The sequence below is a fragment of the Budorcas taxicolor genome, chromosome 5 (assembly GCF_023091745.1).
Source record: "Budorcas taxicolor isolate Tak-1 chromosome 5, Takin1.1, whole genome shotgun sequence".
Lineage (NCBI taxonomy): Eukaryota > Metazoa > Chordata > Mammalia > Artiodactyla > Bovidae > Budorcas > Budorcas taxicolor.
This window is the reverse complement of record NC_068914.1, coordinates 69,824,153-69,837,960: the sequence shown is the minus strand read 5'-3', so window position 1 is coordinate 69,837,960 and position 13,808 is coordinate 69,824,153. Positions and strand designations below refer to the sequence as shown.

At 35.1% G+C, this 13,808-nt stretch overlaps 1 protein-coding gene across 2 annotated transcripts in view; it reads right to left on the bottom strand.

Moving 5' to 3' along the window:
* The window catches only part of VEZT (vezatin, adherens junctions transmembrane protein), a 77,286-nt gene that overhangs the window by 21,267 nt on the left and 42,211 nt on the right, over positions 1–13,808 (bottom strand). The window contains exons 5-7 of one of the 2 annotated variants that reach the window (XM_052639397.1): positions 11,693–11,968; positions 8,901–9,050; positions 4,674–4,821 (exon numbers count right to left, since the gene is read on the bottom strand). In XM_052639397.1, the coding sequence (XP_052495357.1) occupies positions 4,674–4,821; positions 8,901–9,050; positions 11,693–11,968 (574 nt within the window). The remainder of the gene's footprint in view (positions 1–4,673; positions 4,822–8,900; positions 9,051–11,692; positions 11,969–13,808) is intronic. The other variant, XM_052639398.1, reaches the window with a different exon arrangement.

Sequence of the window (13,808 nt, the reverse complement as noted above, 5' to 3'; positions counted from 1 at the left end):
AGCAGGAAAGATACTCTTTATAATAATTTTACAAAAACTAATTAAAATTTTAAACTAAGGAAAAAAGAGGGGTAAGGACTCTGTACTAGATATTTCACATATGTCTCACTTTAGGATACAGGTAGGAAGTTTCTTTCCTTTCCAAAGATGCAGCATTTGCTATTGCTAAGCTCTCCTGAACACCAGACTACCTTACTTGCCTCTTGAGAAATCTACATGCAGATCAAGAATCAACAGTTAGAATCACACATGAAACAATGACCTGGTTCCAAATTGGGAAAGGAGTACGTCAAGGCTTGTATACTGTCACCCTGCTTATTTAACTTTTATGCAGAGTACATCATGGGAAATGCCAGACTGGATGAAGCACAAGCTTGAATCAAGATTGCTGGGAGAAAGATCAATAATCTCAGATATGCAGATGACACCACACTTATGGCAGAAAGTGAAGAGAAACTCAAGAGCCTCTTGACGAAAATGAAAGACGAGAGTGAAAAAGTTGGCTTAAAACTCAACATTCAAAAACTAAGATCATGGCATCTGGTCCCATCACTTCATGGCAAACAGATGGGAAACCAATGGAAACAAGTTTATTTTCGTGGGACAAACTTTACTTTTGTGGGCTCCAAAATCACTGTATGGTGACTGCAGCCTTGAAATTAAAAGACACTTGCTTTTATGGAAGCAAGCGCCTTGGAAGAAAAGCTGTGACAAACCTAGACACCCTATTAAAAAGCAGAAACATTACTTTGCCAATAAAGGTCCACATAGTCAAAGCTATGGTTTTTCCAGTAGTCATGCATGGATGAGAGAGTTGGACCATAAAGAAGGCTGGGTGCCGAAGAATTGATGCTTTTGAACTGTGGAGTTGGAGAAAACTCTTGAGAGTCCCTTGGACTGCAATGAGATCAAACCAGTCGAAGGAAATCAGTCCTGAATATTCGTTGGAAGGACTGATGCTGAAGCTAAAGCTCCAATACTTTGGCCACCTGATGCAAAGAACTGACTCATTAGAAAAGACCCTGATGCTGGGAAAGATTTAAGGTGAGAGAAGAAGGGGACAAAAGAGGATGAAATGGTTGGATGGCATCACCAACTAGATGGATATGAATTTGAGCAAACTCCAGGAGCTGATAATTGACAGGAAAGCCTGGCATGCTATAGTCCATGGGGTTGCAGAGAATTGGACACAATTGAGTGACTGAACTGAACTGAAGCTCTCCTGAGAGAAGATATGCAAGCAATTGAAAAAACAAAACAAAACATTTTCTTTAAAAGACATAATGAAGATTACAAAGGAAAACAAAAGGACCTGATTTATTTGTAAACCATCTTCCACTACATTTTTTTTAAAGCTTTAATTAGTGTTGCTCTTTTGAGAAATAATTTTCTTTTAAAATTTAGCTTATAAAATCCACTTTGAAATTCTTTATCTGGATATAATGACAACTGAACAAGGTGGCCCTACACAGTTTTTGAACATTACGGGAATTTTTAGCAGTTTATAAAGTAAATCTCAAGACAGGCTACTTTTGGAGTCTGATGTTCCTGGTAGCAATGGAACACAATCACCAAGTTTAGTTATATATTAGTTATATGTCAAAATAAAACAAAATTAAAACACTAAAGTTTCATTTGTAAAATAATATGGGTGAGCAAAGAGGATCCAGCTACATCCTTCATCATAGTATGTGGAACAGATAAGTGAACGCGTCCCACATTTTAGAATAGGTCATGTCAGATGGAATTAAAAATATCAGCTAACATTTAGTAATCACTTACTCAGTCCCAGGCACTGGACTGGCAAATATTTAATCCTTTAGTGATAAGCATTATCTCATTTTTATGAACACAGAAGCGACGACTTGTTCAAGACCATATCAATAGTCAGGTGGCAAGAGTCAAACCTAGAAGTCTGACTCCAAGAGACCCACTTTTTCTCTTTGCTGCCTGTACTTGGACAAAATATAATCCAGGATTTAACAAGCTTTTTAAAAAGCATAGAAAAATAGGGAAATAACTGAGATATCTTGATGAGTGAAGAAAAAAATATTTAAAAAAGAAAGAAATATGACCATAATTCTCTCTCCAAATCCTTCTTAAAGAGTAACAGCTATTACCATTTTGGGTTAACCAAGCTTTGTTGTAGGTATTTTGTATGTTTTCTCATTTAATCTAAAACCATGTAGGGCAGGTATGGTAATCCCTTTTTACAGCTTAGTAAATTCAAAGAATAACTCATTGAAGTCAAACAACTAGTCAATGTCAGGGCTAAAATGTAAACCCACATCTGCTTAATTCCAAAGTCCCTGCTTTTTCATCTCCCAAACTGTCTTTTGAAAATGACTATTTCCATTCACAGAATAAAGCATGGTCATGGTATTGAATTTAGAAGTAAATGGAATTACCTATAGTGCAACCACCCTAAGAATAGTTAATATATTAGTATTTTCTCATGGTCTTTTTTAAAAACAGAGTTGTGGTCATACTAAATATATGTTGACTTCTTCTGACTGTTGCACCGGTTTCTCCAAGTTTTTACAAAATCTTTATACGCAAGTTGTAGCTGTTATTCAATGGTCCCTACTGGATTTACCGTAATCCATGCAACTATTCCTCTACTGCTGCACATCTAGGCAGTGTTCCATTTTTAACTATTATGAACAGAGCCAGTAAGCAACTTGGTACATAAAGCTTTAAGATACTTGAAATAATTTCCTTAGGAAAGATTTGCATAAGTGGAATTACTGATTCTATCATTTTTAAGGCACTGTACATGTCAAGGGCATTCTGAAACAAATTTTAAGGAACTAAGGTAAACCAAAAAGAAAATTGTTGTCGTGGCCTTGATAAGAATGATGGCAGCTATGACTAGAATGGTGTGAAATGACATGAAAAAAGGGGAAGAATTTAAAATGTAGTTTAAAGGTGGCACAAAAATCTACTGATAGCTTATATGTGAGGGGTAAAAAGAGGGATAAGATGACAGTGAACAGGTATCTAGCTTAATAAGTTGTATGGTGACATTTATTAAGATGGGTTAGAATGACATTAAAAATTAGTCAAGGTGAATTTCAAGTAACCAGAAAGAAAAACAGGAGAACGAGAACTTTTATGAGGATCTGAAAATTTCAAAGATGTGAAAGTTCATACAGTCTCAAAACAAAATGGATGTTGAAAAATATGCTGTTAATTACACTTGTACTGATTTCCACAGTATGAAGTAAAGTTTAAAGACTAGGAATAAAGAAATACTGAAGTGGAGTTTGCTAAATACTGAAAATGAACTTCAAGACATTTGGACTGACTTTCAAAAAATATTGCTGGAATCTTACAATACATACGGTTTTGTAACATTCTTTAACTTATGTTTTTTCATGTTATTTTTTTCTACTACTAACTCCAAAACAGTTCAGTAAATGAATACACCATAAATCATTGCCAATCTCATATCACTGAACTTTCCCTTTCTTTCCAATATTTGCTGCTGTAGTAATATTACGAACATACTTTGAATATATCTTCGATTACTTTCTGAGATGAATCTACAAGCTAAAGTTGATGGAGTAAAGGGTACATTTGTAAAGACTGGTATTCACTGCTAAAGTGATGCAGTTGACACTGTCACCACTGGTGTGAGTTCTCTCAAAAGTCTTCACTGATGAAGAGTATTATCAACTTTCAGAATCCTTGGCAAAATATGTAATTATTTTTCTTTGTTACTTTCATTAGTAATAAGATTGAAATTTTTTATCATATTTATTGGCCATTTCTATTTCTTCTTTTATTAACTGGCAATTCATGCACCTGACCTATCTTCAATAGGTTTTACATATCTTAGTGTTCTTTATATAGAAAGAATTCAAGCCCTTTGCTTATAAATCATTGCATTCCCCCTCCCCGCGAGCTTATTCACATTTAAAGGATACAGCATTTAAAGTTTCAGAGAAGGCAATGGCACCCCACTCCAGTACTCTTGCCTGGAAAATCCCATGGACGGAGGAGCCTGGTAGGCTGCAGTCCCTGGGGTTGCGAAGAGTCAGACACGACTGAGCGACTTCTCTTTCACTTTTCACTTTCATGCAATGGAGAAGGAAACAGCAACCCACTCTAGTGTTCTCGCCTGGAGAATCCCAGGGATGGGGGAGCCTGGTGGGCTGCCGTCTATGGGGTCGCACAGAATCGGACATGATTGAAGCGACTTAGCAGCAGCAGCATTTAAAGTTTAGAAGTTTATGTAGTCAAATATATCCTTTTAAGAGACTTTTAACATATGAAAAAATTCTTGTTCTAAACAAGGATTTGGAAGATTTTCCAAGGGGTAGATCTTGTAAGTTCTTTATCCATGCTTGTTGAAACAAATGGCTAGTAAATAAAATCACACATTGGATTCCTTTTAAACTCATTTATCTTCAAATTCTAATTCAAGAAATACATATATTAAGAATTTTAAGTATTTTAACATCAGACTATAAGGATTTCCTCATCCAATCTTTATAATACTCTCCATTTTTCAAGGCAGCTTCAAAAACACCAGTAAGGCTATTATGGTAATGGTATCCAGCAAACAACAAAAGTCGGGGGACAGGTGTACCATGTACATTCAGAAAGCACAAACACAACCCAAATCCATCTATCTTTTCTGTAGCCCTTCACGTCCACAAATGGATTACCTTCAACGCAGGCAGGCTGAAGCCATCTGTAAGGTTATGTGCTTCCTCTTCTGAAATCTGCTCTTCACTAAGTCCAAGGCCCAGCTCCTTAAAAGGCACCACACAGATGTAGTTGGTTATATTGTCACTCTCGGAGTTCAGGGGGTAGGTTAAATTAGGTTAAGGCAATCAACAAAGCCTTTTCATTAAAGTATAAAGGGTACAATTTTTCAGTCGCTAAATCATGTCCAACTCTTTGTGACCCCATGAACTGCAGGATGCCAGGCTTCCCTGTTCTTCACTATCTCCCCGAGTTTGCTCAAACTCATGTTCATTGAGTCAGTGATGCTATCCAACCATCTCATCCTCTGTCGCCCCCTCTTCCCCTTACCCTCAATTTTTCCCACCATCAGGGTCTTTTCCAATTAGTCGGCTATTAGATTTTAAGATTAGTTTCTTTTTAAAAAGTGAGCTAATTCTCCTCAAAGTTCAGGGAAAAGTAAGTAAAGGTATATGACCTTGGAGATTTCCATCAGTTTGAAAAGAAATGAATCTTAAAACCTAATAGATTAATATACCTCAAATCTTATAGGAAGCATGAGAATAAAATATAACTAGACAGGTAAAGGCCAGCTCTTCCCAAGTGCTAAAGTACTAACTCAGTTATTTTTGACACGTGCCTTCTGAAACTGTATTCCGTGCTTGACTGCATGGCTCACGCCCCTACCACCCTAGAGTAGATACTTCCCTTTATCTCCCCGCTTGCTTACTGCAGGACATCATTGCCTGACAACGATGACCTGGAAACATACAACTACTGATATGACACTAAGCCTGTTGCATCCAGGTTGTCTGACACAGGCTGCTGTTCCTTCTGTCTCCCTCTTCCTCATGGCAGCTACCAACTTTACTATGTGATTTCCTCCTCTTCAACTGTATTTGTAAAGAATTATATCCATACAATTCTTGATATTAATATTTGAACTATCCATGCATTTATAGCATATTCCTATTTGGTCATATTATAATAATCTTTTGATACAGTACTAGGCCAAATTTATAAATATTTTATTTAAATATTTTGTATCTCCATTGGCAAGACTGGTCTGTAGTTTTTGTGTATTACATCATGTTTTAGAAGTGAGATTATAGTATCTGCATAAATAAAATGATGTAGAGTAGCTTTCTATCTAATCTTTTCTATGGTCTAAAATAGGTTTTTGTTAAATTATAAAACCATCTGGACCAGGGAGTTAAACACTTTTTTCATTCACTTAGTTTTTGAATAAGTAAGGTATTTATGGGATTAAAATTTTACAAGGTATTGTAAAAACTGTTTGCTACCTCTATCTCTTAGCCACCTAGTTCCTCTACCCAAAAGCAAAGGCAATCACTGTTACCAGTATCTGTGTATACTTTAAGATATTTTATGATTATGGACATACATAAAAGGAAATCTAAACATAAATATATATGTATGTGGCTATACATATGAATATATCCACATGCAGACACACACTTCTTTATCCCCTCACACACACATATGATGCTAAAGCTGAAACTCCAGTACTTTGGCCACTTCGTGTGAAGAGTTGACTCACTGGAAAAGACTCTGTTGCTGGGAGGGATTGGGGGCAGGAGGAGAAGGGGATGACAGAGGATGAGATGGCGGATGGCATCACAGACTTGATGGACGTGAGTTTGGGTGAACTCCTGGAGTTGGTGATGGACAGGCAGGCCTGGCATGCTGCGATTCATGGGGTCACAAAGAGTTGGACATGACTGAGTGAATGAACTGAACTGAACACACATATTACGCTCTCCTCTATGCACAAATGGAAGGGTAGCATAAATATCGCTGTGTGCATTTCGTTTATTTAACAACATTCCACAACAGTATACCAAGAACTTTTTTTTATAGCTGCATATTTTCCCACTGTTTATATATATAACCAAGTGTGTTTTCTGTTTTAATGGAATCCTTTTTATGATACGTCTAATCTCCAGCTTTTCAATTCTTCCTAGGTCAGTTTTTGAGTTTGCATTTTCATATGAAATGATCCATTTCCCCTACAGTTTCAGAGCTGCGGCCAGAAAGTTGCATGTGTGCTCAGTCGCTGTTCCCTTATATAATAATTTCAGCTTCTTGCTCTATTCTCATTACTAATCTTGTATATTTTCATTCTTTTTACTTTGAACAGGGATGCTAGGGTTTATATAATGTATTAAGTCTTTTCAAAGACATACTTGGTAGATAACAGTTTTTAATTTCTTAAGGTTTCCCTTATGAAGAATATTATCTGGCCCCTGCCTAATTCTGGATCTTATCTCATACTCCAACTCCCAACTTGCTGTGCTCCTGTCTTGGAGTATGGTGATTCTTTTTCTACACTCTGATCACGCTAAATTCATTCCTGACACAAGTTCTTTATACTTGCTGGTGCATCTGACTGGAACTCCATCTCAAGTCTCCATTTAAACTGAAGGCCTTCCCTTATTATCCAACCAAAAACAGCAACCTACCAAGCACTTTCTATCCTATTCCCCTGGGTTTTTTTTTCTTTATAGCAAACATCTGAAAATTTTCTATTCACTCTTTATTCATCATTCACTAGAATGCAAACTCCCTAAAAACGAGGATCTTGTTTATCTTGTTCACTGCTAGGTCCCTCGTACCTAGAAAAGTGACTGGCACTGGGAACTCAACAATCTACAATCTTTGTTAGGCCCCCTCACCTGCCCCCACCCCCCTTCTAATTATAAGCTCCCTGAGGCAGGAACCACGTCTGCTATGTTGATCACTGCCTATCTAGTGACCAGCATATTGCTTGGCATAATATTCACTAAATGAATAACTACTGGCAGTTAACATGCCACACTGTCATGTCTCCATTTCCTTCTATATCTTGCTTCCTTCTACTTGAAATGCAGACTTTTTCTCCCAAGGTCAACTCCAACTCGTTCCTTGAGGGTCAGCTCAGGTGTTGCTTCCCTGAAAGCATTCTGTGACTTCACAGGCCAAGTACATTGTTCTGCTATGCTGGAAGGCACCCAGGCACTCTACTGTATTAGGAGTATCTACTGACTACACTCAGAAGGTTTTAGAAGTAGGCAGTACAGGTTTTTGCTCTGTCTTCCTAGCACAATACAAGCAAGTATTTAGGCAGTAAGGGAACTGAATACACAAGTTCCTGACTAAAATCAAAGTACTTTCTCTCAATATCCCAAGTGGTAGCATAGTACAGTATGTGTGTGTATAAATCTAGATATAGTATATCTATACACATATAGAAAATGCTTAAAGTCCTAAGTCCTACAATAAAGATACAATTTTAGCTCTTATTAATTGTATGACACTGGGTAAATCTCATATAAAGTAGTGATTTTATTTCATTTTCTCATTAAGTGGGGATAAGAAAATCTAACTGGAAAGGTTTATATAGGATATAATGATAAACTTTAAGCATTATATTCATCAATGTCACAGTATCCAACATACTGAATGTACAAAGTAGTTTTTGCATCCCATTTACTCATTATTTAATCTATGAATTTTAACTAAAATAAAGATCTTACACACTTCTATTTTCTGACTACTAGAACTAATTTCCTATTTTAGTAAATTTAAGAGACAGACTTATTGTCATGCAGTCTTTAAGTGCTTATTATATACCAGACACTGCCTAAGCACTTTATATACAATAATTCATTTGATCTAACAAAAACAGTCAGGAGGATTGTTATTTTTGTCATTCTACAAATAAATAAAGCAAGATACAGAGAGTTAAGAACCTTGCTTATGGTTTCTGACATAGTAACTGATACAGCCAAAATTCAGAAAGTCAATCTGACTCTAGAGCCTCTGTTTTTTTGAAAAGGGAAGGATTTTCTGCTGCCAGTTTATTTCCATATCATGACACAAATTTGCCATGTTCAGTAATTTGAAAAACTGTGACCTGGAGAAGCCAGGTTCTTTTGACTTTATTATTTGGACCACTAAAGGAAGGGACATCAAGTTTTTTCCTTGTTAAAAATGAGCCACATGCAAGCAGAAGAACTTTCTTCCTGTCTATTATTGTCATTCCCCCTGGAATGCATTTCCAGTTTCAAAATAGAAGTGATGATGGAAATCAGCTTCCAAATAGGTGACTTCAGTTTACAGTTAAGTTTTACAGGATGCAGCTATAATATCTATATTCAGGACTCTGGAAACATTGCTTATTCTTACATATAGACAGAAAAGGATATTTTTTCAGCATATATAGAGTAGCTAGCCTTGCTGCTTGAAAGTTGGCTCTGACAGTTCTGTAGACAGCTTTCCGAAGACCGATGAGATGCTGACTGGGATGCTGTCCAGCTTTATTAAATGGGCAAGCAGCACTGACCCTGTCAAGCAAACTTGAAAAGTAAAATGTGATACAACTGTACAGGTGTCCTAAAGTTTGTGTTTTCTAAATCCACAATTTTATTAAACTTAGGAAAAAATTATTTTTTCATTAGAAAATGGTTATAAATATTCAACTCAGGTCTCATTAACAGATATTTCCCTGACACATATATAGCCACCAGAAAAAAGACAATTGAAAAAAGAATACTTTCTCTGATGGGGGGGGGAACAATTAATTTTAATTGAAATAATAGTAGAAACGTAGGGATATTTATTTAAGATACTAACTTTTTAATATAGATACTCTATCTGCTAGAATATACCAAAGTGGTACTACTTTACATTTAGTTTTCAAAAACCTGGTATCTACAGTAAGTAGGAAAGCCTTAGTTATAAACTTTCATGTCCTTAATATGCATTTACATATGTTTATCAATCATATTTTTGGTCATTTGTACAGAACATTCAAATACTGTATAGAGATACATTCTGTACATTCATAAAAGTAGGGTAAAATTACTTACCCACCTGCAGCCACTGGCACTTACCTACCCAAAATGAAGTAGAAAGATAACAGAAAGATGCAGAAAGATAACAGAACCAGTGGCCAACAGGGGAATGCAAGTAGAAAGGCAAAGTAAGGGTTACTAGGTAGGAGCATAGCTACTCTCAAAACTGTTCAAGAGGAAGCACATTTCATAAGCACTTCTCCAAAGGTAAATGGAGGACTACCTATTTGCAACAATGCCATATAATGTATTATGCTTTTATAAATGAAATTATGATTTCATATTACAGTTTTCCAGACAATAGGCTTTCACCTAACTAGTAACCACTCCTAATAGTAAGACAAAATATTTGAATTTATAAATTTATTACACTATAACCACAAATTTGTAAAATAAGGCGTCTAACTCAAAACTTCAAATTGAAACACATTCAGGCATTAAAAATCTATAAAAAACAGGACAATGACTGATAGAGGCAAAGAAAGGTTCAATTATTTGCTAGAGAGGAAAAAATTGAGGCAGAATAAAACAGCAGTAATATTTTCAACATATGGACACTATTGTTTGTGTTCCATTTTACTCAGTCTTAAAAACAAAAATATTTCTAAAAAATTATGATTCAAAATTTATTATTCCTCATAATTTTTTCCAATCCATTTACATTTAGATAGACACAAGTACAATTTTTCCAAAATTTTTTCTGTCTGCATTTGAGTAGATATATGTCATAATCCAGAGGGAAATCATGCCTAACTGGCCCATTTTAGCTCTTCATTCTAATTGTATACATATGGGTAAAAATAGAACAAGGACAAAAGGCACAGAACCATCACCACAAGGCTAAGCATTAATTGGACACATAGCCACTCTGCTTAACCATTCAGCCCTCCTAATAAAATGTTGCACAAGAATGAAAAGGAGCTATTACTTTTACTTAGCATAATTTTTAACTTTTAAAATTTGACATTCAATATTTGTTATGCTCTGTCAATAACTGGACTTTACAATGGAAGGACCAAAATTAACAGACACTGAGGGCTGTTACGTTTTGAACTGAGCAGAAAGAGAAGTTATAAAACCTCTCTCATGTCTCAGAAATTTTAAACACTATTGCAAAACACAACAGAGTGAAGAATGAGATGACTACTGGAGACTCTTCTGCTTTCCTATTTCCTGATATTCCAAATACAGCTTTTATTCAAGATTATTTAGGTTCTTTTCAAGAGCACAGCAGAGTGAAGGAAGTAATGACCACTCAAAGTTCTTCTGCCCACCTCTTTTCATGATTTTCCAGATATAACTAATTAAGAGCAACAATTTTTCTTTACCATATACTTACTTCCTCTCACCTATAGGCTACAAAGGTTATATAAAGTATTAAATACACTATAGTACAACTGTCATGTATGAGTATTTAGGTGGCAGTGTACAGGAAACCAAATTTTAGAGTCAGATGGAATGCTCAACCATTTATAATTGTATGCCTTTAGTTGTATGCAAAATTGTCTAGCACAGTATATGGAACATAACTGGTGCTTTCCCTTTAATAACACAATACATAGGCTGTCTATCCGGTATCTTGGTACACTTACAGCTAGATTAGTGAATATTTAATTTCATGTATTAAATATCAGTGAGAGCATATGAGACTGTCAGTGCCATAATATCTCCTAATATCAACCTACAGAATATTATTAATACATGGCAAGATTTTTCAGAATGAATTTATGTGAAATCATCTATCATGTAGAGAGCATCTGGGGGTGAGTAAAGGGAACAAATATTTATTGGGTAACTATTGCATGCAAGGGTTTTATATATTTATAAAATATATAATATATGTATATAATATTAAGGTCTCTATATTATCTCATATAACCACATGGTAACACAGAGAAATAATCATGAGTCTCAAAACACTTTGGTTTCTCAAAGTAAATAAACAGACTCACACTACTTATTAAATCTAGCATATAATGTATTTATATCTTCACTTAGTAGTTAATAGACTTTAATAAATACTAAAGAGAAACCTAGTTTTTTCTGTAAATACAACACAGAAATGAAAATAGGTAATAAATATTCCAATTTAACTAGGTAGTAGAAAATAGTTATTTAAAAAATAAAATGAAAAATGAACTCACAGTGTAAATCCTCTGGAAATGACTTCAGTTTCTTGAATGAGACGTAAAGCTTTTCTCACAAGGTTAGTAAAACCTCGGCTATCTGTTGCTATATCTTCCAAATAGACATTGTATTTTTTTAGAGTTACTTGTAGTTTTGCTGTCCTCCATAATCGCAAAGCTCTTATGATTAGATAAACAAACAGAATCACTCCCCATACCAGCCAGGAAGATAAAATCCACCAAGTGGGAAGCATAACAAGCAAACTAATGAAGGCAAATACCACTGAGACATCCCTGGAACAGAGAAACCAAGAAAATGATACCCATCAGTCCAGAGAAAGATGAGTTTCTCTTGTCAGTAATTTAAGTTTTCTAAAATAGATAAACGGAGAAGGCAATGGCACCCCACTCCAGTACTCTTTGCCTGGAAGGTCCCATAGATGGAGAAGCCTGGTAGGCTGCAGTCCATGGGGTCGCTAAGAGTCTGGACATGACTGAGCGACTTCACTTTCACTTTTCACTTTCACACATTGGAGAAGGAAATGGCAACTCACTCCAGTGTTCTTGCCTGGAGAATCCCAGGGACGGTGGAGCCTGATGGGCTGCCGTCTATGGGGTCGCACAGAGTCGGACACGACTGAAGCGGCTTAGCAGCAGCAGCAGCAGCAGCAAAATAGATAAAATGCTAGCTTCTCTAATGACTTTATAAAATATGACATTAAAAAAATAACATGAAACAGTTAAAAAATATCTAGTACCACTATCTAGTTGCTAGATACCACAGTCTAAAGCTAATAAGTTTAGGTGATAGATATAAACAGGTGTCTTCTCAATAAACTTTTTTTAAAGATACATACTCTTTAACCTAAAAACAATTACAGATTTTAAAATCTGATTTTATAAATATAAAAGTAAAAAGCTTTAATTGTTACTAGTTTTTAATACTAAAAACCTTATTATCTATAATACAAAATAAAGAGTTAAAAAAATAACTAAAAATGTTTCATATTTGGAGATATTATGAGGTCTTTTTTCCTAAAATCAGACTCTAATTATTTGTGTGAAAACATATAATATCTCAACAAACTATAAGCATTTTTCCAATTAGAAATAATATATACTTCGTGAGTAATTCCTTTGAATAAAGTCATCTAATTTTAAGTTGTTATCATTACAATTCTGGAATATACATATTTACTGAAGACCATAATATGGAGAAGCTTTGTACTTTTATACTGCTTTAAGTGAAATCAAAATACGTATGATATTTCTAAATTTAGGCCAATTACAAAGTTCTTTCAAGCAGTGAAGGCTCTGATGAAAAAGTTTACATATAAGAAGGCAAAGACAGGGGAGTTATATCTAAGGATATCCAAGAAACATCATTATTAACATTTGAAGATAGTTACAGTCAAATTATAAAGAAAATAACATATAAGAATATTTAATAAATATTTGCCTGCCAAAAGTCTCCCTTGGAATTCTTTACTGTTAGGCAATATTGGTAATATCATAGCAAAATCTCATCATATACTTTTATATTCTTATAGCAAACCTAGAAAGGATTTATAGGCCTCACACTTGCTTAATTACCTTTGTAGTCAAAGGAATACAAAGTTATAAAATTCTGAAAACCTATGATTCCTTTTAGCAGCTCCCTAAGTTCTTAAATTTTTAAATGGTAAGATGCTGTACACTTCATTATGACAGTATCTGAGTAACTACACATTGGGAAAACACTATACATGGCTGCTGCTGCTGCTAAGTCGCTTCAGTTGTGTCTGACTCTGTGTGACCCCATAGACTACTTGTTACAGAATGAAGCATTTGTCAACATGACAGGAAAGACAGATAAATTCAGAACACTGAGGCCAATGAATGTAACTACCCATATAACTTCAACAGTTTGAGCAATAATTTAGTTCATTTAATAAACTCATACTTTAATAGAAAGAGGATATTAACAGCTCTGAATGTACAATTCCTTGTTACTATACATATATATTTCTTTTTAAATGGATGATGGCCCAGGACTTGTGCATTAAACACAAATACTTCAAGTGGTTGACAAGTTTTACGACAATATGAATTATCTATGTTCTCTATAATCTCATCTCACCTAACAAAGGAGGAA